The 25,263-nt window shown below is 46.0% G+C and overlaps 1 protein-coding gene across 1 annotated transcript in view; it reads left to right on the top strand.

Annotated features, from left to right (window-relative positions):
• klar (klarsicht) overlaps nt 1-22,105 on the top strand; it is a 238,285-nt gene extending 216,180 nt beyond the window's left edge. The window contains exons 18-21 of the mRNA XM_084582611.1: nt 14,200-14,290; nt 15,839-15,894; nt 16,618-16,863; nt 21,708-22,105. Of these exons, the coding sequence (XP_084438737.1) occupies nt 14,200-14,290; nt 15,839-15,894; nt 16,618-16,863; nt 21,708-21,735 (421 nt within the window). The 3' untranslated portion in view covers nt 21,736-22,105. The remainder of the gene's footprint in view (nt 1-14,199; nt 14,291-15,838; nt 15,895-16,617; nt 16,864-21,707) is intronic.
• The last annotated feature ends 3,158 nt before the right edge of the window (nt 22,106-25,263 follow it).

Here is a 25,263-nt window from a genome sequence, read left to right as displayed (position 1 = left end):
GCTAGAAAGTGCAACTATACCATTCTTATAATTTTTGCTTCCCTGGTATAAAAGTTATACACTTACCAGATACGCGTATTAAAGTGTGAAAAGTTTAAATGTGCAGTCCTTGTTAGCTTAATTAAATTTGTAGGAGGAAATTTTAAGTTGTTTGGATCTTATTGCACAGAGCAATTTATCAGCTTTAAAATGCAACAATAAGTGTTCACATGTGAGTGCTACATCTGGAGATATTATGGGCAGTAGTTGAAGATACCATTTTGAGAAAACAAGGAAATAAGTGTCAGAACAAGCTCCGAGTTTATTTATTGTAAATTGAAGATTAGATTTCAATGGATCTTGTGCTATAGAAGCCTCTATGCACATAATCACAATCAATCTCTTTTCCTCATTTTCTTTTCCATCGCTCGCTCAAAATTTTCAGCAATGTTAATGGGGAGGTGATTACTCATTAGCAATCACTCAAGCATGGCATACCGGCGCAGTAGCTTAGTAGTTAAAGAAAATTTCTCCTTATCCAGTGTTTGAACCCGGCACCACAGCATGCCCGAGGCCGTCACTTTGCCTATAAGATGATCAGTAGATCAGTTGATAGGCCGAGAATGAGGTGGGGCACTTTCAAGGGCTGCTCGATTTATGTACACTGAAGTCCATTCTTCTGCAAAGCCTGGCTGTGTTTAGCACTCCTCTTTACTCTCGGTAGCTACAGCTTAATCGGACCATCTTTTGCCATCTCAGCCTCACTGAAGTGCTTGGTGATGACGTCAGGACTGCTCAGATATCTCAGTTACTCGAAAGATGCCAATCTTTTTACAAGTGAAGCTCAGTTGTCATGGAAGTATTGCAGTTCGGTGTTCTGTAGCACATGGCCTTCGTCACGATGCATGGATAGTTTGACCAAAAATAGGCAAACTTGACATCTTGCTCTTTTGCATATTTGCTGAACTTTCAGTCAGGCACTAAATGCATTCTGCATCATCCATACCTTTCATGTCTGCCACAGTTTTACAGGTACTTCCTGTTTTCTGTTTAAACCGTCTGAATTGGGCACTTTGGCTGAAGAACAGGGGGCCTCACTTGTTCCTTTTGTCCAAGTTTGCGCACAGCAAAATCATTAAATGAAGTTTACTCTGCTGCCTTGGAAAACATGGCTGTTCAGTGTAAGTGTGCAGCTCGTGAGCAAGTGGGAAAAAAAAGGGGGGATGGGGTGCAGTTATGTCAGTGTTGTAGGTTTCAGGTGCCTGGTAGCAACTCGAAATAACCAGCAACTAGTTGTGTACCGATGATGTGGAAGCATTGGTAAAGAGCTATTCAGGTATTTGATAGCAACCAGAAGCTTGTTGTATAGCCAAGAAGTGGCAGAATCGGTAACTGTCAAGGAGAAAGTTTGACTTTCTATTATGCCAACAGTGTTATGTTATCCCCTGCATGCATTGTCACCATTCTTAGCTCACTTTAAAGTCATCACAGCCTGGGATACTCTCAGAGTCATTTGCTTTTTTCCACAGTGAAGTGCGAGATAAAAAACTTCATGCTTGCATGCTCACTAATGATGAGAACTTCAGTTTTTTTACATCAACTTATGTTCGCAGCTTCAGTTCTTCCCACAGTTAGTGCCAGACACTGCTGCACTATGGGTTGAATTTTTTACATTCAGGGCATGTCGTAATGGAGCAATTGAGCTGTCATACCAAACAGCAGTGGCCTTTCTGCATTTCGCTCCGAAAACAGCAATAAAAAGTGCAGTGCTATCTTTGATTCTTTTGCAAAGCAACTCATCTTTGAAATGATGCATTACTGTAGGATTGAATTCTCATATGGGCACATAAAAAAGATCCACCAACACGATGATGCAAGCAAAACATTTGAAGCATGTGTAGAGAAAACTTGCTGCACCACCATCTGTACAGATCGTAAATAACTTCAGGAGTGCATGTGATGAAGGCTTGAAGTTATTCTGTGGCATGTAAAAGTGCCAAGCAGCTTATTTTCATTTAGCAAAACATTAACAGCAACACTGCAACTATTCTCAAGCTGTTCTTTAGAATAGTTTGTCTTACAAAGTAACACAGAGGTCCTTTTACTGGACCCCGCTGGGGTGGTGTAGTGGTTAAGGTGCTCGACTACTATGCCCAAGGATGTGGGATTTAATCCTGTTCTCGACGGCGGCTTTTCAATGGAGGTGAAAATCTAGGTGCCCGTGGGCTGTGCGGTGTCGGTGCCCGTGGGCTGTGCGGTGTCGGTGCACGTTAAAGAGCCCCAGGTGGTCGAAATTTCTGGAGCCCTCCACTATGGCGTCTCTCATAGCCCGAGTCGCTTTGGGATATTAAACCCCATAAACCAAACCAAACAATCCTTTTACTTAGTACAAACTTGTAAGCCTTGACAACTCATTGCATTCTTTGACACTGCTTCTGGTTGGTTTGTGTTGGTTTGGTGAGTTTTATGTCCCAAAATGACTCAGGCTATGAGAGATGCCGTAGTGGAGGACTGCGGAAATTTTGACCTCCTGGGGTTCTTTAACGTGCACTGACATCGCACAGCACACGGGCGCCTTGCTTTTTGCTTCCATCGAAAAGTGGCCACCGAGGCCGGGATTCGATCCCGCGTCCTTGGGCACAGTAGTCCAGCGCCGTAACCACTGCACCACCCCAGCGGGGTTTAACACTGCTTCAGTAACCTTGGCAGGCACTGCTAGTTCTGCACCAAAGATGCTAGTTTTTGCCACTGGTAAAAGCATCCTTGGCACTGTAGTGCATTACTCACTTGTTCATCTGTCAGCTGCAGAAGTGTAAATCCCAATACAAAATAACATGGTAAGTTTTGCACCTGTCTAGAGAACGGCATCTTTTCACTTTCTATGGAAAAAAGAAAGGTGGCTAGTGAGCAAGTTTCTCATAGCAATGAAGTAATCGTAGCATCAGAAGGGAAGCAAGGTTGAAAGTTGCTCATTATTCATCTCAAAAAGGAATTGAAAGGCACTTGCATCATCGTGTTCCTTCCTTTTTGTGGACGTCTTGTTCGCACTTCAATTTTGGTACTAGAAGTAGAACGATTCTAGATGGCAAAACCAGCAAGGTGCATTTTGCATGCATAAGTGAAGCATGGAGTTAATGACTAAAGAAGTGTGAACACTCAAGCCATCTTGACACTTCAAGTCGTTGGGAAGCAAAGCGTGAAAAGAAATCCAAATCATCAACTACACCTCAGCCTTGGTTTGAAATGAACTCAACCTAATAATAATGAAGCTTGCCTGAACTTGCATCAATTGCAGCAAGTGCTTATAACTACTGTTAGAGAAATTTAGTATAGTGGAAACTCATTAGTCTAGTTGGTATGACCTGCTACGTATGTGCAATGACAGGCGTGCATTCCCACTTGGCTGCTGAAGATGCATGAAACCTGACTGGTCTGGCATGAATTCATGCTGATATGTCTTCGCTGTGCCAAAATCCCCATTAAGGTGTTTCCCTCTATGGAGCACTCCATGAAACTCTTTAAAAGGAAGGCTGCAATGAAAAGTCTCATATGTATTCATTTCCTGTCGATTTTCTTTAAGCATGCATTGAGAAAAAAATGTGCAGCTATGAAATTCACATTGGTTGCCACTTTCACATCAATGAAAACCTAATTTTTGCTGCTAGGAACTGAATACCAAGCCAGTTTATTTGTAATATACTGGCACTGCTCTGACTGCACGGGGAAATAGCCGAGACGCGAAAGAAGATAAGGAGAAAGAAAGAGGTACCCGCAGAATTTTTACATTTTACCTTATACGAGTAGTGGGTGTAGGCCAAGACTGCCGGTTCCCAATGGTTTTTCTTTGTCCTAGTTCCCGGTAACTGAAGGCTGCCTACGCTGCATGGGGCGTTCCCACGCGGCTAATCACTCCCTCGCCCTCCCTCCCTCCCTCCCTCTTTTTTTTTTCTTTCTCGCCGTGCTTTGTGCCATCGGGCGCGATTGATGAAACAAGACGGAAAACAGGGCTGCCTAATAGCAACGGCACACGAAAAAAATTGCTTGGAGTTCCCACGCGTGCGTGTATTAGGATTTGGATGGCGCAGTTGGAAATTATATACCGTGTCTGTCTGGGAACGTCCTCGCTTCTGGGTCAGCTCTTATGGTAGAAGCTAGGCGGCGAACTGAGGCTGAAGGAAACTTAAAACTCGGCATTTCAGAGTCGGCTTTTGGGTGTCTTGTATTAAGCGTTTGAAATATCGGAGGAAAAAAAAAAACACAAAACAATCGACGACCCGTTGCTTGGTAAGAGGACATAAGCATGAGTTGTGGGAGCTCGTTTTGGGGGCCTTGCTGGCCAGACCCCGACGACGTGTTTACGGCGGCATTCGTTCCCTTTTATTTTTCCTGCCATCTATGAGACGCGTTCAGCTTCCGTCTCGGGCTGTCGCGTGCGAAGCGCGCTTCTGTCTCCCTCCATTTCGGTCGCTGTCGCATGCGCTTCGCTCCTCCAGCCAGTCGAGACACGCGACGCATTTCCGATTCCGAGGACGTTTGCCGGCCCTCGTGTAACCAACCCCACCCGCCCGCCGACTGCTGCGGCTTCTGTCGCCGAGCGCAGATACTGTTTCGAGTTATTGGTTACTGGCAGATACTGCTTCGAGCGCAGTTGGCTCTGTCTTGGGGCGTTGCGTCAAGCATGCAGGTCACTGGCTTTGCACTAGCCTGCATTCGAATCCGGCTCGGAGCGTAATTGGTACGCCCGAAACATGTACTGTGCAAAAAGAACAAAAAAAAAAAATACTGACTGTGAATAGAAGAGTATTTTGCGCGTTCTCGGTATATAATAATTGCGGACTGAGCTCCCGGGCACTAAATTGGTTTCGCGCCACAGGATGGCACCGAGGCAGCTTGGCCTAGGCGACGGCTGGCGCAATAATACGCATCGTAGTAATAGAATCGCCTGCTCGCTAATAATAAAATTCGCTAAAATAATAAAATTATAATAATAATAATAATAAAATTCGCTAATAATAAAATTCGATCTCTACATTGAGATACGCGGTGGGCGAAGAGGAAGCGGTTATCGGGAAGCACGACTGAGGGGACGATGACGGATGACACGAGCAAATGGTATGGGGTCGGTCCGCGCAACTACGTCTCGGAAAGCGCTACCCCACGATGCATAGTTTCGTTTTCCTGGCTCGGCTTGCCTCGTTGAAGTAGGAAAATTTAACACGGCGCGCAAAGCGTAATTTGGAAGACGGACTGACAATTTTCTTGGCATCAAACTGCATGACTGGCGCTTCTCCGAGAGCACGTTTAGAACGCAGTCTAGCAATTTCGAAGTGGCCAAGCCACTCACGCGTCATTGAAGTGATGCGTGAGAGGAAAAAGATGGCCGCGAAGACGACTATATAAACTGTTTCTCTTCGAAGTGTCGGTATATACACCACGTCGTGAAGATTATGTCTGAAGCGGCATTTTTGTTCCGGTGCTGCCGTTGCGATGGGGAAGATAAGGAGATATGGTCAGAAGCAGCCCTGCCTGCCTCTGCTGTTCGCCGCCTCGGTACACGCCTCGCCAGCAGTCCGCCGCTCTGTGTACTCTCCGATAGCAACATCGAATGTCACTCCGGCGGTCAGTCTCTCGGCGAAAGATTCGTGCGGGAGCGAAGGGCTTCACTTCGTGGCCCAACGTCGGACAATCGCTCAAAATGGCAATTAGGCCAGTTGTACTTGTTGTCAGTCCGACTGCGAACCCCACTGTGGAGGCTAGTTCAGGCGTTAGTCTGTACGGAAGTAGAAGGGGAGGAGAAATGGTCCGAGGCTATTCTCGCGCAAGCGCTCTTCACGACTGGCCGACGTGCGTGCCTTGGCCACTCTGGAGTGGTGGCAGCATCATCGTTGCGTGCACAGCCGCGTTGGGAACACCTCCAGTTAGCCGCCGTTCGTCTGGGTTAGTGTTCCTGTAGTCTTGGGTTTCACTAGCGCGCTGCCTGGGGCACGAATACGAACGGCTGCCTCCCGGATTTCGAAAGGGAAGTTCGTTCTCACGGGGCTGAGCCGCGAGGTAGGGGAAAAAGTTGCCCCGCGCCGACTGCCCGGAACGGGTTAATTGGGTTAATGCTACACTGCAACGCGTGTGTGTGCGCGCGCGGACAAGTATCTCCTTGTTCCTTCTTTGGAAGCGCGCTGAGAAAAAGAATGCGGCGCGCAGTAGCCACCGCCGAGGTGCAGAGGCCGCGACGCCCCGCGGTCGCTAATTAGACCGCTGCGCAGTCACGACTCGGAGCAGCGCCCCCTCTACGATACCGGGAGGCGTTGGGCCGCCGGCAGCTGAAAAGGTGGCGGCTTGCAGAGGGACACGGCCTTCTGGCGACTGCTCGCACACTGCAAGAAATCCTCCCCCCCTGTGTGTTGTGTGCACACTGCAGAGCGGGCTGGCATGAGTGCGCGCGAACATCGGGGAAAGGATGTGGCTCTATATTTGCGTCGAGAACGAAGACGTCGCGCGCGCCGAGGAATGGGCTCTCTTCTGAGCGGGAAAAAGTGAGGCGCCCGCGAAAGAAAGCGGCAGCTTGGGGCTTCGGTAGTCGGTTGTTCGCTCAAGCTTAGCCGCTGTCACTGAGACCTTATTTATTTTATTTTTTTCTCTGGTGAAACGGTGTCATGGAATAGCCAGAGACGCCTCTCTTTTTTGCCTCAGCGGGGAAGAAGAGAAGTAAAGGTGGTGGTGCCGCGGACAGAAGATTAGGCTTTAGACAATCTTCTTACTTTACCCTCGACATTTCTCCCTCTCTCTCGCGCTTTTCTTTTTTTTTCTCCCGTTGAACCATTGAGCGCGTAGAGGGTGAAGATGGCACTGTGGGTGCCAGCTATGCAGAGAAGCCACTGTAGGCCTGATGCACGGTGCTAGAAGCTTGAGGAAGGGGCGGTATTGTTACTACCACTCTAGGGAGCCTACATGTTTGCGCCGTGTAGGCTCCCTACGTCGCTCTGTGAGAACAGGAGCTACGTCCCATACATGGATGTCTTACATGTGCGTCCTCAGATCGAGTGCTGGTGACAGCGCTGATGCGTCTAATGGCGATTTCCACTGGTCGATCGGAGCTGGGCGCCCGAGCCGACCTAAAGCGCTACAGAGCGAATCAGCCTTGGTCGACCAGCGGAACGTGTAGAGCGCGCGGCGGAAGTAAAGCTGAGCCGGTTTCGAAAGTTGTAGCCGCATCCCAGCGCCAAAATGTTTGCGGTTGATAAATAGGCAGGAGTGCGGCCCTCAACAACTTGCTTTCTCATTTTTTTAACGCTGCAGACGTTTTTCGATAGACGCACTTCTACATATTCGCGCAAAAAACGATGACATCCAGCGTCCTCTGCCGATGTCGCTGAATACGGTCAAAAACAGCCAAAAGAATCCAGCAGCATCCGGAAGTGACCGCGTCAGCGACTAGGACTTCCGGCGAGATCCGACTTCGGTCGGCGGATCGAGCTGGAGCGTCCCGAGTTGCCCCAAACGACCAGCGGAATACGCGAAACCTATCTTGGTCGACCAGTGGAAATCGAAATCGTCGTCCCGGAGCAAGAAAACGTGCTCCGTAGCGACCAGTGGAAATCGCCATAACTTTCTTCCGCGGACATCGCTTGTCTCGAAGAAGTAGGAAGAACTGCACTTTACTCTCGAGGCCAAAGAGCTGATGCTTTAAAAAGCCTTGTTCAAGCGCCCGGTGGAACAGCTCGCTACGCGGGCGACGAAGTTTCCTTGAGAAATTGATATGTATAGCAGTATGCGAAACTTAGTACGTGGATAAAAGGAACCAGAATATAAGATACACATTTCTGTGAGCTTTCTGTATATTGAACGTTCCGGCGACTCTCTGTTAGAATGGCTCAGCTAAAGAGGCCAGGGTATATTTATAGTATATTGTAACTGGCGGTGAGTGCTCAAATTTTGTTTCATTTGGCGTTATTTTTTTTTTTCAATGAAACTGAGCTGCAATCAAATGTTATTCGTTTGTTCTCAAGCCCTCCCTTAATATTTAGTTTTGTTACATTATTTTTTTTTTTATGCCATTCCGTCAGGGAAACGATTCATGTAATTAGGCATCCCGCCAGTATCAATTATTAACCCACCCAAAGCACATTGTAAAAACATTGTACCGAATCTGCCTTTTCTCCCGAATTCACGACAAATCGGTCCCTGTAAAAAATTGTACTGCATTTATTTCGGCGCACCTTCAGCAGCCACGGCCTTTTCCGGGATTTCGGGCTTAACCGTGGATCTTTCCAAGGCCATGCTCTCTCGCAGAGAGAGAACTCAAGGGAGAAGGGCTCGAATACAACTCTGAAAGAAAGCTGCTTTTGCCCCCCTCAAAAGACTCCCTCGCTACCAATGTCGTCCACCGGTTCCCATGAAATCGGGGATAATCAATTCCCTTATTACCCCAAAACATACGCGGCAGACTTGCTCTCTTGTGTGAAGCCTCCCCACGAGAGGAAGACGTTTTTCACCACACTTTGGGCCGCTTATTATTATTATTATTATTATTATTATTATTATTATTATTATTATTATTATTATTATTATTATTATTATTATTATTATTATTAATCTTCGACTAGGCGCTGGGGTTCGTTCATTGTCGCGGTGATGCAGCTGTTCGCCTTAGCTATCCCGCTGCTTTTGCCACCTCATCGCCCTATTAACGCACCGGTTCCACCGTAAGAAAGAACGAGTATGGCTTTTTTTTTTTTTTTTTTTTCTTTTTTTTTTTTTTTTTTTTAAGGGAAGAGGATCGAAGGATCCACGCATCACCGAAGCCTTCGGCCAGAGGCGGCGCGCGTGTTTTCAAAAATCATTCGTTATGCGACGGTCGCCGAGGGCCCTAAACGCTCGTTCTTTATTACGCCTTATTGCAAACAATTCCACCCGTTATGCCCGCCAGATGTCCTTAGTAAGGTGATGAGCATTCTACGCTTGACCTTTGGGTTTGAGGAGAAACCGTTCAGGGGTTGGAACACGGTGGGATTTAAAGTGGTATGAGGGAAGAAGGCAGAGCCTTGAACTGATGACAATGTGTGGTCCCTAGCCGATTGTTGCGGCGCTTTTTTTTTTTCTTCTTTAAGCTACGCCGACCCGCACTTCGTGCATGTGAAAAAAGTAGAAGGCCAGAGAGTTGGTTAGTGGGTGGAAGTTTGGTGAGAATTGCTTGCGGTGCTCCGTAGTGGTGTTCATGGCGTCACGCGCAGGCACAGATGTGCTGACCAGCACCCTTATGGTGATGGTGGTGGTAGTGGTTGATCTATTTTTTTTTTATTAATAATGAAAAAGAAGGAAAAGAGTATTGCCGGCCGCGGCAACTGCTATCTAAAAAACTGAAGCACTTGAGCTGCGGCCGGCTTATCGTGCAGTTGTGTTTTGCGCAGATAGCTGTGCTTTTCTTTCAGAAGACATACTTCTGTCCACACCTCGACCTAGATGGTGGAGTTTGTTTCGCGCAACCCTGAAGGGCTGCCGCGCGATTAGCCATTAGTTTTTTTTTCTTTTTTTTTTTCATTGAATATTTCGTTTTTCTTTCTTTTTTTTTTTGATCATTTGTTTTAACCGCACCCCCATGTAATACTTTGAGCTGTGAGGGCCTTTAAGGCTATTTTGTACAAATTAATGAATAAACTCGCACCTTCGGCACTGACCGGTTTCAAGAAAAACCTGCAGGATCCGCGTTTTGCCACTTGCTTTCTACAAAATGTTTGAAACTCGCCGAGTGCAGGGTGGATGCGTGGGTCTTTTCGTCTTTCCCGCGCCCTCATCGGCGGTGTAGCGGTATCTCTGCCGGCGGAAATAAACTGTCTTAACCTTGGCGCACTTGCCTACCAAACCAGAACCAGCTCCGCCGACGGGCTCCTTGCCATGTTCCTCGCGCCTCCTCTCGGGCAGGGTCGCTCTTTCAGCGGGGAAGGCGGCCGCACTTTCAATGTTGCGGTTTCTTTTCTTTTTCCTTCATTATTGCGGACCCTTCCCTCCGCCTCCGTCCGTCTGTGCGTGCTCCGGCTTTCTCGTAGAGCGGTGCAGCGTTTTCGATACTTACTCGATCGACTCGGGGCGACCATATCACTCCGCGCCAACCGTTCGTCGTCTGCTCCCAGCAAAGCCAGACGACAGCAGCATGCGATACCAACGTGTTCAATTTCACGCGCTAATTTATAAAACTGTAACGCTACCACCGCTTTTGCCGGGCAGGTTTGAGCAGAACTTGGGCGAATCGAACGCTGTACCCCCCCCCCCCCCCCCCCCCCCCCCTTCATTTTCTCTTCCTGGAAGCAGGTGTTATGATGTATCTGATGCGTCGCTAGTGTTTCCGCTGTAGTCCCACGCGTGCAGGGATGATCGAAGCTCGTGAAAATTTGAAGCTTCCGTAGATCGGACTCGGAGCAGCGAAAGAAGGCGGTGGCGGTGCCTCGTCGACTACGGTTTCCTTTCTCCTTCTCTGAACGCAACTAGCCGTTCTGGGAAAGGAGAAACAGTTTCCCCCTCTCAACGTTTCCCCTGCACTTGATCGTGGCGGAGCGTGGGGAGAGGAACGTTCTTTTACTTCCTCCAGTCTTGCTTCCCCTCACCCTCTACATTTTAGAGGGTCGCTTAACTGGCTTGTGGGCTGGGGTGGCGTCGTCCGCGAAGGAGGACGGCAGAGAGCGGCGGTGCGCAACAGCATTCCCCGCAATGTTTAGAAGCGGTCACGGCATTGCGCGCGACTTGTCGTCCTCGTCGCTTCTCTGCGGTCACCGAGTCGCGCGAGCGGTCGCCCCGAGCGTAGGCAGTGCTTGTCGTGTCGCGACTACTTCTGCGTGCGCTCGTGCCGGCGGTTACAACGACAGCTCACCGAAGTCTCTTGACGGAGCGGTCAGGTCGGCCCGTTTTTTTTCTGCTCCATCTGACGTTGGACATCCCATCGCGAGCGGTTCGGCCTTCATTCGTTGCGTCGGTGAGTGCTTCGTTGCTTGCTCCGCGCGCCTGCTGTGTTCGTCTTCCTCGTCCCTACCGGCCAGCTGCGGGTTGGTTGCTGGAGCTCTTAGCCACTTGGTCGCATACCTGGCAAAAACACAGCGCAAGTCGTCGCTCACTGTTGTTAAACGATAACCTCGCACATGCCGGCATTCTAAGATTAGGGTTTATCTCGTCATGTTTATTTATTTATTTATTCAAATACCTCACGGGCTCTGATTGTAGTATTATGTTAGGGGGGGTTACATAACTGGGGTGCGAAACAGAAGCAGGTAGAAGATGGTTATTTTAACATCGTTATTTTCAAAACGTTAGTGTGGCCCACAGGATATTGAGTTGAGTACTGGTGGATGTTGCAGATGTGGCTTGCATAACGCATTGAGCATACAATATCGGGATTTCATAGTTGGTTCTCATAATGGGTGCGGCAGGTTTTCAGGAACAAAAGTTATATCCTTTATATTCTCATGCAGTCGGACGCACATAGCAAAGGTCTATAGTTTGTGGCCTTTTGGTTGGTTGGTTTGGTTGGTTTGTGGGGTTTAACGTCCCAAAGCAACTCAGGCTATGAGAGACGCCGTAGTGGAGGACTCCGGAAATTTCGACCACCTGGGGTTCTTTAACGTGCACTGACATCGCACAGCACACGGGCGCCTTGCTTTCCGCCTCCATCGAAAAGCTGCCGCCGAGGCCGGGATTCGATCCCGCGTCCTTGGGAACAGTAGTCGAGCGCCGTAACCACTGCGCCACCCCGGCGGGGTGGCCTTTTAATGTCTTGTACAGGGTGACCACACACACAGTAAACAACATCATTCAGTCAAATTGTCGTCAGCAGTACTAACAGACTGCATGCTCACCCAACCTCAGGTAGTGATATATGAGATGTATCATCAGAATGTTAGTTATGGGTATACATGGTATATGGGTATAAATGTATATATATATACCCTATGGGTATATATAGGTATAGTCATTGGGTTGACATCTGGGGAGTGGAAGACTACATATTAGGAGCAACATGGTGGTCGTGAATATTTATGCCATCTGTTCTTGAGTTGTATGGCCTTTGACATGATACATGACATGGTACAGCACTGAACTAGGACTTCACAAAACTGTGCAATACCTTAGTGTCAACAGCCTCATTGACAATTACACATTCAAGGCAAAGACATGGAGGCGTGTCACCTTCACAGCTTACGGACCAAAGGTTCATAAGTGGTGCTGGAAATTTTGTCTGCATAGCAGTTGGAACATCCTCAAAGCCTTTACTCAGCCACTGACCTCTTTTGCAGTTCGTTCTCGTCCTGGGCACAGTTTTTCTGAAACATTCCACTCTTCCGGATGTTTAATTTTGTTCGGGAAGCCTTTAACGCCAATCTGGTTGTGGTACATCATGGTTTTCTGAGAAAAAAAGCTGTTCTTTCCACGCAGATGCATTGGGGCATCTTAAGAGTATCGGAGTACCTACAATGTAGGTTTCTGTGAAAAATAGCATCTGCGTCACCCTTGCAGTGTCAAATTTTTTTTGTACAGAAGAATAAGTGGGCAACATTCATGAGTATAGCAATCTCTGAATTGGTATGGCCTGTGCCAAGGACACAAGCAATGCTTGCTTCTTCATTTTCTTAGTTACTCCAAGTCTTGCCATGATTACATGCAGCAAAAAAAAAAAGTTTTTTTTAACTCTTGCATACAGAATGATGAGCCACATATAATGTGTGTTCTCAAATATCTGCAACACCCTGCATACATTGGTTTTTGTGGTTAATTTCTAATGCATCTTCAGCTATTAACCTTCTGTATATCAAGCAGCACAAATGGTGCAACATTATTTATCTACTTATCGTAAATGTTGAAACAACATCACAGAATTAGTATAACATGTTAGGTGCAGGAGAAGCTAACATAAGAAAAATTCTTCAGGCAGAATGTGACAGCAGTTCAGCTATTACTTATGTGAAACTAAGACAAACTACTTATTAAATGAAATAGCATGCAATGTTATTGTAGCAAATTTATGAATGGCATGTGTTGCATGTTGACATTATAGTTGCATTGTCACAAAGCACATAATGTTACTTTGGTGCTGTTTGCAAATTAATCATTATATATAAGCATTTTTGTTACCTGGAGGAAAATCCATCAGTATATTGCCACTCTCTTCTGTTCTTCTATTTCATCTATGTTATGAACGTGGCATTGAAATATCCATGGAGCTGTACACCACACACACTTCAAGAGCCTTAGTTAAGAAGTATAATTATTACTAGGGAATTTCTGCCTCGACACTGTGGGACCAGAAGCTGCATGTGACTTCACCTGTACGTGGTTGATGTTGTTCATTGGTGCATGGCGCAGATCATCTCATGCGAATCAACGCAGCTAGGGTGAAATGGTCTGGTTATGGCCTCACTCTAAGATATGCTCTAAATGTGCATGGCAGTGGAAGCTTAGCTCAGACAAGTTAAAGGGAACTGTGACTGAAGCTCACAAGAGCACTTTTACTAGTTGCAAAGGATGCTGCATGCGTTTATATTTGCATTGAATGTATCAGGACATTGAGAAGGTTAAATTAAGCAGAATATGGAGCATGCTTATACCTGCTGCATACATTTATGCTTTTTTATGTTGCTGGCCATAGGATATGGGGTGGTCGCAACACTGAGCACTAGCGGTGCCACATACGTGTACTGCACCCATCTGCAACATTATTTACCGTGCAGTCAGTGTTTGGTGCGGTAGCAGTAGTTGCAAACTTTGTAAATGTGCAAAACATGTGCAGTGCTAGGTAACATCCACCAGTGGCAGTGGGAATAGTTACGCAGAGATGACAAGCTATGTCATATCCTGATTATGTTTTCTGGAGGGAGTTTGCAGTAAGCAGTGCTTGGTGTGTGTGATGCTAAGGATTCAGGCACATATGGACTCATCCGCCCTCACAACAGGCCATGATTATCTTTAGTCTCTACCGCCAGTCTTCCTTGTTTTTTTTTTAACCCCTGCACCTCTCTCTCTTCTAGGCACTGTTGAGGTGTGACCACTCTCAACGAGTCAGTTGCTTCTCCTTTCCTCTTTTCAAAAATCTGTTCCTCCTCAATTTACGCCCTGTAGTTGACAATAGTACTTGTTTGCAAGAAAATTGATGTCATATGGGTGCGTGCAGTGCCCAGAATTCGTGTTTTTACTTGTTGCAAGAAGCTTTTTGCTCACTGGTAGGTGTCTCTGCTGTTTTCCCAGGAGTGGCACCAAGTTGACTGAGCTGCAGAAGATGCAGAGCGAGTGGAAGGCGCTGAAGGATGCCCCACCAGAGTGCCCCGATGCTGCCAAGGCAAGTGCTCTCGTTCACTCATTGCTACGTTACAATTTCCCCGAGTAAAAAAATAAAGAGCGCAAGGGTTAGTTATTCTGAGCTTTAGGTAAAAGCTTAAGATTTAGTTCTTCTGAGCCTTAAGGTAGCAGGACATCTGTATGTATCTGAGACTGCTGAGGTTAGATTGGAACTCTTAATTTCAAAAATAGCCTTTGTATGTAACTGCTACTACTTGACTGGTAATATTGAACTTTAAAGAGACCAATAATTCATTCAAATCACGAGGTGCATTTTTAAATCAATTCGAGAAAAGGGAGAGCAGCAGATGCCCCTCAAAGGTGGCCCTGCAACCACTGGCATTGATTGACTCTCAGGACGCTGTGTTTAATCTCATTAAGGAATAGTCAACATTCTTTCTTCCGTTGGCCGTTAAGCCGTTCCAAGTGGACTGTTGACATCATTTGACTGCATTGACGCCATTGGCTGCATGGGGGGTGGGGTCCTTTGAGAGGCAAAGCCGATTTTTTAAAATTTATTTTCTTTGGTTGCATCGTACTACAGTACCTGCATTCCAGTGTGTGCGTGTGCATGTGTACAGGAGTGCATGCAGCATCTCATTCATTATTCTACTGCTAGTTGCGTTGTTTGCTTTGCACTGGGACTAGTTTGGGCGCCTCTGTTTGTTTGCTTGTCGCACTCGCATGGTACACGCCATTCTCAAAGCTATGGTGTTCTCCATTATAAAGCAGTAGCTCATAAAGGGAAACAAAACAGAAATTTGTTCTCTAATTTCTTATTGTATCGCTAGTTATGGGTCCTTCTCACCATTCATGCAAAGAAAGCACTAAAACCAGCAAATGGGAGGGGCAGGACAAAGGGTGATTCAAACCTGATTTCGTGAAACTGGCTGGCATTGTCTGTTAGTGTCTATTGGCATGCATATGTGTGTTCAACGTTGATAATGTAAAGAATACACTTCTTTCAGCTTGCATATAGTAAGTGAACAGTCTCAGTAAAATTTTAAATAAATTTTGGCAGTAGCTGTGCCGCTTACAAGCACCAGCACGCTGTAAACGAAAGCAAAGTTTCCGTACGTGCTTAGCAAAAGCAGTCAGCCTTCGAAATTGGCAATGCAGCGCTGTGGTCATTGTCTAACTTGCTACTATTCCTGCAGAGAATTAGCAGAAAGTCGTGTTAGTCGTATATTCGCACATTGATTATTGGAGTAGTAATTTTTTGTTACGTTATCCTCAATTTGGCTAGTTAGCAGGGATAGTTTTTTCTGAATCCCATGTTTAGAGTTGTTCTTTGCAGTGCTAATGATCAATGGGGCATGCCCAGTATGTCCTTCATTAAAATGTCACAACTTCACATTGCACTATGGCCCTTCAAGGTTGCTGATTTCACATTATGCTAAAGATCTGTTCTCGTGCATGCTTACATAAATGGTAAAACCTGTTTCAGTTGCTTCATTTCTAATTCCTTCCTGCTGTGAACAAAGAATGTGTGTATTGGCAGGGGATCTGTTTTGTGTCATTGCACTGACACTTTCTGCTATTGCTACAGACGCTGCTGCGAGGCCAAGCTAGGAACGCATCTTCCTTGGAGAAGCCAGTAACAAAGTAAGTGTACCATCGAAAATCCTATGAGTGTGGTATGCATACTGATTTGGTCAAAAGACAAAATAACAAAAAATTGAGCACCTGAATGTGCCCCTACCTTCTTCCCCTCTCCTTTGGCGCAAATAACAGACCTCCATCTTTTCGGTTTCACCGTATTGGCGTGTATGCAAAGCAAGCATCCTTTCGAAGGCAGATTTTGAACGACAGTCTTTCTTCGATCAGATGTTGAGGGGGAGCTGGCAAAACCACGGAAAAGTGTCCAGATGGGGCCTGGCATAAGCAGCCCAGGTCGTTTCATACCCCCACTGAGAAAGTTTGGTAGGCATGCACAGGAAAAGACACCTCGGGGCTTCGAGGGGGGAGTGTGGCTTGTGCACAGTTTGGGAGAACGCAGACATCACGGATCTCACTGATAATGTAGCTTTGACCTTATGTGGACCCGTTCAAAGTGCTTTGATGTCTTTGTCACTTACCATACCGCACCTTCTTTTCCAGCAAAGCATAGAGAAGGGCCGTTATTTACTTAGCAGTTGCTAACAACTGGGGCAGCAGTTAGCCCAGCATTTTTTATAGCTACGATAAGTTGATATATTCCTGGGCTCGCTGAATTTTATTCAGAGTTATCTGCACTGGTGTTCTTGCCCGTTCATTTTGTGCGAAGTGTGTGGAAATCACACCAGTTGCCGTAAAATACAGCCGCGTGGTTTTTTTCTCTCCGTCCAGTCGGAAGAGTGGCGTTGTGACCGAGCAGTGTCGCAGCCAAGCAGCAGCAAGCGCAGTGGCAGCCCGCTCCGCATCAGGGGACTCGACGGGGGCCGACAGCCGGCGGAAGCGTCTGTGGCGGGTGCTCAAGGCCGCGCTGCCGGTCCAGGTGGCCCTGGTGCTGCTCTACTGCGTCGCCTGCCTGCTGGAGCCGCACTGCTGCGACCTGCTCAACAACTTCCACACCTCGTTCGGACCACAACTCAGGTAGGGTGGTCCTTGTGGTTGTGATTCTTACTGAAACGCCAGCATGCAGCCAGTTTGTAGACATGCCATGTAGGCTGTTCTCTCCCTTTCGGAAATGGATGAACAATAGTTCGGGCCTGCTGTTTCTTTTTCAAGATGTTGTATAGGAAGTAAATTATGCCATATGCAAGCAAAAAATGATGGCCAGTTTGATTTCGGGCCTCACATACAGAAAACCTCGTTACAAGAGACACTCAAGGGACCCGAAAAACATCTCTCTTGTAAGCAAGGTCTCTTGTAACCAAAAATTCTAAAATCACTGTGTTGATCAGTTTACTGCACATCAGCATATAGTAAATGCATTCACATGCATTAACAGGGAATTACTCAGGAAAGCTTAAAGAAGTTATTCATACTAGTATGTATTTTTGTGAGTGCAGAGTGTATTCTTTGCCAAATTCTGGAGGTAAAGCACTTCACTTCGCAAGCCTTCCTGTTGCTCTAATACCCTTGAGGCACTCTTACATGCTCGTCACCCTCAGATTTTTCACAACGAGAAAGACATCAGGATTCTAAGCTTTCATCCTATGATCAAATTTTAACAGTGAGGAGTTAAAAATGGATGTCATTCATGCATTTTGATTTGCTTTGTAGGTAACAGTAATGCGATGCCGTTTTGGCTTTCCAATCATGGGGAAGCACTCCTCAGTTCCTGACATACACAACAAAAAGGACGCGGCAGCTTTTCGATGGAGGCGAAAAGCAAGGCGCCCGTGTGCTGTGCGATGTCAGTGCACGTTAAAGAACCCCAGGTGGTCGAAATTTCCGGAGTCCTCCACTACGGCGTCTCTCATAGCCTGAGTTGCTTTGGGACGTTAAACCCCAGAAACCAACCAACCAACTGATATGGAACAGAATTTAGCTAAGGGAATCTGATGTGCATCATGTACGAGTTGGTACGTTCTAGATGTATTGCATGAGCACACCTGGGTTGTGTCTCTTCTAAATAGTGAAGAATTTACTCCACGAACCTGAAAAAATTGTCCTTAGTAACCGAGTGTCTCTTGTAACCATGTCTCTTGTATGCAATGTTGTTAACATGGCAAACATAGGAAAACCAACCAAACCATTTTCAAGTGTCTCTTATAACCGAGTGTCTCTTGTAACAGTGTCTCTTGTAACCTACTGCATTGCATTAAAGACCACCCGACATATATATAAACCTCCCTTAATAAAGTTTTACAAACATGTCCGCAAAGGCACCTAGTGACAGCAAATGCAGATCGAAGTATTATGACAATGAAGATGGAATGCCTTGGCTTGCCCATAAATGTTGCCTTGCGGAAGGCAGCACGCAGACGGCAGACATGCAGTGCACACTGTGTGCACACGTACAGCGGTAGCTTCGCCACTACTTCCTTGCCGAGAATCGAAGGCACAGATGGCAACTTACTGCTGATGCCGTGAGCGCCTCAGTATAGCTATCGCTAATATCCTAAAGCAGCCGGTCCGCAGAAAATATTGCAGCCAAGAGCATATGACCACACTGGAGAGCTTATAAAGTGGCTCCATAGTGTGTGACTTGAAGAAACATGTCCGTAAGCAACTTTTTTGAAAAATTAGAACGATGCCTGCCGCACTTTACATTTCTTTAGCAGGACTAGGGCAAGTCCACTTTTAACAAGCTTCATATACAGTAGAATCTCGATGATACGAATTGCAAGGGAGCACGCAAAATATTCGTATCATCCCGAATTCGTATGATTCAAAACAAGTCAACATCCACATGGGAATGAATTGAAAATGAACCAAAGTTTATTATGGCGAACTACTTGCGGCCGAAAAAGTCCGTAATGCTTGTCTGCACTTTTTTGCTGTTGATGTCGCGGACAAGCTCCGCCTGAAAGGCATAAAACCGTGCCGCGGTTTCGTCGCTCACGCTGCTGGCACTTACGGTGCGGCGCAGAACGTCCAAAGCGTGAAGAGTATCTGCCTTTGACGGTGGCTGATCACACTCGTCATCAGCGTCACCATCGCTGTCAGGCTCACTTTCGCAATCATTCGCTTCATTGACCAAGTCTTCAATAGACCGCAGCCCACAGGTCGCGACGTTGTCGTCCGCGGTAACGAAGTCCCGAACCGAAGCTTCAGTTTCCAGATTGTCCCAGCTATCAATCGTGAGGTCTTCGTCTGGCTCTTGACAATCTCCTGCCGAAGCCGCAGCAAGTCCGATGGCAAATCCGCACTTTCTAAAACAGTTCGAGATTGTGTCTGAAGTTACACTATCCTACGACATGGCTAGAAAGTGCAAAGCATCTAAGAGACTGATCCGCAAGTTTGCTTCTTTACGGTCAGTTTTTGCCAGCAGACGCCTCACTAGAAGTCCTTTGAAATGATGTTTCACATTTCTAATTATCCCAGCGTCCAGTGGCTGAAGATGGCTGGTAGCGTTCGCCGGCAGGAACCTGACTTTCACGTTATTGAATGTCATTTCCTTTGGGTGGGCAGAGCACTGGTCCACGAAAAGCAAAATTTTCCGGTTTCTTGACGCCATTTTCCGATCAAGGCTTGTCAAGAACTCGCGGAAAAAATCTCGTCATCCACGTCTTTCGGTTGCCTTTGTAAAAGACAGGCAAACGCTCCGCCGATCGGAAACACCTCGATTTCTTCGACTTACCGATGACGGTAAGCTGGAGTTTCTCGGATCCATCCGAGTTGCAGCAAAAGAGTACTGTTACTCTCTCCTAGCTTTTCTGGCCGCCCTGGCATGCCTGGCCTTTTACGCACAAACTTCTTTCTAGTTGAAGGTTGAAAAAGAGGCCCGCCTCGTCGGCATTAAATATGTCACGTGGCGCGTACTCCGAAATCAGCGCCGGCAGCGTGTTCAGCCACTCATCTACAGCTGACTGATCCACTTTCTTGCCTTCACCTGAGACGACCCGGCAGACAAGTCCGTGCCGCTCCTTAAACCGGTGCAGCCAACCCCCAGACGCTTGGAAATTTTCAATTCCAAGCGAAAGCGCGACGGTGTCTGCTTTTTCATGTAGCACCTTGCTGTCCACGTTGACGCCGGCCGCTGTCACTTCGCGGAACCAAGTCAGCAGAACCTCTTCCAGCTTGACATGGGTCGCTGTTTTAGCCTGCTTCACGTTCGCACCGAAGTGCTGCACATTCTTCAAGATGACATCTCGCTACCCAACAATGGTGCAGAGTGTTGACGGTGCCAACCCTAGCTCTTTTGCTAAGTCGACACTCTTCTTCTTAGGGTTTTCGTCGACCCTCTTCAGCACTTCAAGCTTTTCCTTAAAAGAAAGGGCTTTACGCTTCCGCGACATTTCGGCAGCAGCAAACGCTTGCGTCTTTCTAACGTTTGGGCAGTTCACGTCACAGCGAACGACAGAAAGAAGCGGCGAACGGAGAACCGGAGAACTACTGTAGCGGCAGCCAGCGTCACAGTCCTCCTGGGAACAGCCGGCGAGACAACTTTTCGATGGACCAATGAGCTGCCAGCGAATGAGTGACGTACACGACTGCGCACGTGTTTCGCCTTGGCCGTCCTTCTCTAGTGCTCGTCGGTTTGCGGGTTTGCTACGAAAGGGAGGGGGGAGCAGGGTGGCTAGTGGGGTGAGAGGCGTTGGAGAGGAGAGGCAGCGGCCGCGGTGGGTACCCTCTCCCCCTGTGAGCTCTTGCGCTGAGCTGCTCGGTGGCTTTGTGCGTTTGTACAACGTTCGTTCCTATCATTCGCGGTGGAGGGAGGGGGGGGGGGGAGGGAGTTAGCGGCGGCCGCGTCGGTTATGTTACCCTCTTGAGGCCAGCCGCGCCGGCCCGCTCGCATGCACGACTGGTTTGCATGTTCGTATCAACCGCGGCAGGTTCAGAAACTCTTCGTATCACCCCGAATCTTAACGTATTCTATACAATGTAGTCCGTTCAAAGCATTCTTAAAATTCGTATCATCCCGAAATTCGTACCAGCCGTAATCATATCATCGAGATTCTACTGTACAACAAACGGAATCTATGTGACAATCAGTTTTGTTATAAGTGGGCTTATGCAGATCGCCACTTGGTTCTTACCTGTGACCACTAAAAAATTTAGTTTTATTTCTTACATACAGCTGCCTCAGTTTCACTGGTTGTCGGGTGCAAGGTGTGGTTTGGTCGTGAGGCAGGGAAAAAATGCTATATAACCTGTATATTGTTTTGTTATTCCAATTCTTTCAGTAGGCTGGCTTAAGCAATGTTGTGAATTAAAGGTATGTGCCAACAATTATATTCCAGTTCTCTGTATGCCTAACATCACCTCAACTCATTTTACACATTAGAGCCGCATTTTGACCATTGAAACAAAAACAGTGTGAATAAAAAATTCAAATATGTATGATTTACCTGTCATAGGGAAATATCATGTGGTAGTTCATATTTGCTAATGTATAGCACATTATCTAAAAAAGGAAAAGATAGAAGCAAAAACTAAATGGCACGAGCAAGCCGTCACACTACTGCATGTCTGGGACGATTCCGAATTCGCGGCGGACGACGTGCAGAAGCTGTGCTATTACCTCTGCCACACCTACGCCCGCCCCTTTTTTTTCCAGAAGTTTGCACCAGAAAATGTTTGTTTTTATGTACAGTAAAGATTACTAACATGTGTCAAAAAGCATTAAAATGCCTACATTTTGACATATGTTATACCAGTATACTGTATTTATAAATAAAAGATTTTCACAAGACACTTCAGAATGGCTTCTATTTGTAGTCCCGAAAGAAAGAACGTGAGCGTTGATGAAAAAGTGTCTTTTTCGTTTCTCAGTGTACAGAGGAGCTGCAGGAACGCTGCGATTTTCATTCCCTTTTCTATTTCAGATATACACATGGGCCACCTCCAGTCTAATGTCTCTGGGAGCCTGGGTGCGCATCTTGGCGGTGCATTGGAAAGCTTGCAAAGCCCTTAGGCTGAACACATGCAGTAGAGGGACACGCTTGCATGACCTTCTCACGAGGTGAAGCATCCCTCCACACTGCACTGCAGCGAGTGGTCCAGAGGGGAGGCCTCTAGAGAAACGAAGATACACTGCCACAACTGCCATCTCAAGAAAAAGCAGCGAGCAGCAGCAGTGCTTGCTCGGGACATCTCTCATTCATGCTCTCTTGTGTGTTGCATCCAGATTTTTTTTTTGTCCGTCATTTTTTTATGTGTGTGTTTGTGTACCTGTCGTGCTTATTTTTTGTAATGCAAATCGAGATGGTACATTGTCACATGTCAGCATTCATGTTTTGTAGCAGAACTGTGTTTCACACCATTCTTGTGCTTGTAGCTCACATTTTTTAGCAAGTGTGCAAGATTCTATTGTGTTATGAGTTCTTAAGAAATGCGAAGGACTTTGACACCGAAGTGCACAATGCTGGCACAGCCTTTGGGGCAAGTGACCGGCACATGGTGACCTACTTCGATTTAGCGAAGCCTCTATTCTCATAGTTATTTATTTTTGTCGGTGCAATTACTAGCAGAGAGCCAAGGTGTGTACTGACCAGTTAACTGCAATCAGCACCTATGTTTTTTTTTTATTCATTTGTAAGGCGGAAATCATTTGCTCATGGTATGGTAAAGCGCCTTTCCTTTATCAGCAAAAACCACAAGAGAGTAGCGAACTTGCACACTCACACTCATTTGCCCCATTCATCCATATCATCTTGCCCATCTGCTTTAGGAATATAGTGGATATTCATTGTATGCAGTGTGTCTGTCAGAACAGGCAGGGCTGTAGTCTAAGAAATGCAGCACACATAGTTTTCGCACTCTTGCAAGCTTTAGACGATGCACTGGCTGACTGAGCAGTGTTAGAGGTCCTAAGAGCTGACTTGTATTGGGAGTTATGTCAAACATATGACATGGCTCTGTGATTAATATTGTTGATTTTGAGTGTTTCTTTACATGTGCTTTTTCAGCATATTTTGCTATGCTTGCTTGAAGGCAGTGGTGCTGAAAAGCAAAGGGGCTTCGCAAAGAGGCAAATTACTGTCATGAAAATTATAAGCCACATGATGCATATATGAGCAGTTAAATTTTTTAGGTGGCATCACTTGTATTGCTGCTATAGGTATTATCACCTGAAGAAGCCATTGGCGCTGATAGGTTTATAACTTGCTGTTTAAAAGTTGGAAGAAATGTTCAGACTGTTATTCAGGAGAGTTTAACCACCCTTATTATGCCAATTGGACCACTGTTTGAGCCAGTGCCCATCTGATAATTTTAGGCAAGCCTGTTTTGTTCAGTTACTGTTACAATGAGCGTACTTTTTTCGTCTTCATGAGACAGGGGCCAAATCAAGTTTAAACTTTTATTGCATGCGAGTTTTTGTGTTGCGTAAGTTTGTCCTTGTCTTTTGGTGTGCAGCGTTAGGCGCATGTGTGCTAGCTCTGCGGGATGGAAACGGTTGCATGGCATGCCTTTTTTTCACATGTTGCATTAGGTGTAGCGTGTATACTGCATTTTGATGTTTCTGCATTTTGATGTTTATTTGTTGCTGTTTTGTAGTTTTTCCATTATTCTCTGGGCCCCTAATCAGAGCATCTTGTGAGAAATCATGCCAAGCCCTTGACACTAGTTCTTGCATTCTTCACTGTTCTGGCATCAATGTCTGAAAGTGAGACATGATGAGGGAAGAGAAAAACATTGCTCGGGGAGTTAGCCAAAAGCTACCTGGCATGGGTACAGTGCAGAACAGAAGGCTATGGGGAACCTGTCATCATTGTAGCCAGCACACTTTCATTGGCATAGCCATAACACATTTAAAGTCAGTTCTCGTGCATCTCTGCTAAACTCTGGAATTACATTTCTGTTTGATTGGTTTTAGATGCGATAGCATTTATGATGAAAGCCTACATACTTCATGGATGTGTTTATCTCTAGGCAACGCAGTAGGAAAAAAGGAGTCCATTTTCCTCTATCCGAATGACATCTGAGGCGCGTATTTGGGCACATTAATCATTGGCCAGTCAGAAACACTGTTCACCATCGCACGTAACGCCACATCGCATGCCTGTAAAAATTGATCATTGATCAATGCAAAGAGAAAGAAGCCAACCATCTCCTATGGTAATGGAATGAATTCCGAGAGGGAGAAGCTGGGAGTTTGATGGCTGGATTAGGTTGGGATGCTTGCAAGAACAAGCGAACTGCAGCTGTCTAAGGTCAGGGTTGATTGAAGAGATGTGGAAGAGGTCTTCATCCTGTATTGGACATACTAAGCATGATGGTTTTACGATTCACAGAAATGGCAATATGCGACGCACTGCTAGAGAGAGAATTGAAGCATACCAGTAGCATTGTGTGACGAGACTTCTATAATGACACGAATTGCATTAGTAATGTTTGAGATGTAGTCCATGACAAAGCGGCTTGCGAAACAGACAGTGAGCGTTCATCCCTATTGCATTTGCATGAGGAACGTGAAGATTCCTTATTCTCCATGGAGCAAATTTCCTTAGATGCAATTGTAACGGTTTCTAAAATGAACCGAGTCCTCGTTTGTTGAGTTTCCTATATACTTTATTGTTAGATATGGGCCCATGAACGCTATCGCATTTTATCATCAATTTTCGCAGAAACTTCAGCGTCATTTTTGTCATATACATTTTCAATTCGACATCTACATCGCACATTTCCCATTCAATCATGAAATGTTTGCAGGCTTCAATCTTTTTTAACTAAACAAAGCCGAGCGCTATGCTGCACAACAATTGTTTTGAACATTCATGCCAATTAAAAAATCATTTGTGCAGTTCAAGAGAGTAATTTAACATCATGACATCACACTGCTGCATTTAGAGATTTGGTCCATTACCATCTTCTAGCTTGTGTCCCCCATTAAACAGTTAGCTCAACATTTTATATTTTCACTACAATACTTGAGTACCTCAAAAGTAATGCATGATGTGCCTTATGAAAAAATGGTAATCTTTCCCCTCGCAAAAATTTAATTTAAATAATTGCTTTTCAAATGGAGAATGATGCAATGTTGTGTTTGGCATGTAAAAAAGTGTGTCATGAGACTTCTCTTATTTTCGGTGATGGTGTGGTTAAAGATATCGCCTAAAAGGTGAGTAGGCCACAATTGCCTTTTTGCTGTGATTGCTGCATTTGACATTCTGCAGAGGAAATATTTTTCTACTAAATAGTACACATCATCTGTGCTCATTCTATTGGTGTGCTGCAGTCTTTTATCAACATCAGTTTGCCCTTCCCAACGGAATAACCCGAGATTCTTGCAAACAATCATGCAGTGTGTTAATTCCTATAGATCTTGTTGATAGTTTTTTAAGCCACGTAAATGGCCACAGCTTGTTATTCTGTTGTTGCAACTTTTAGGCCACTCTTTTCACGTGGGAAATACCTTTTCCTGATGTTTTGTTAGAGCAT

The sequence above is a fragment of the Amblyomma maculatum genome, chromosome 10 (assembly GCF_055883805.1).
Source record: "Amblyomma maculatum isolate TAMU_Amacu chromosome 10, ASM5588380v1, whole genome shotgun sequence".
Lineage (NCBI taxonomy): Eukaryota > Metazoa > Arthropoda > Arachnida > Ixodida > Ixodidae > Amblyomma > Amblyomma maculatum.
This window is presented reverse-complemented; position numbering and strand designations above follow the sequence as displayed.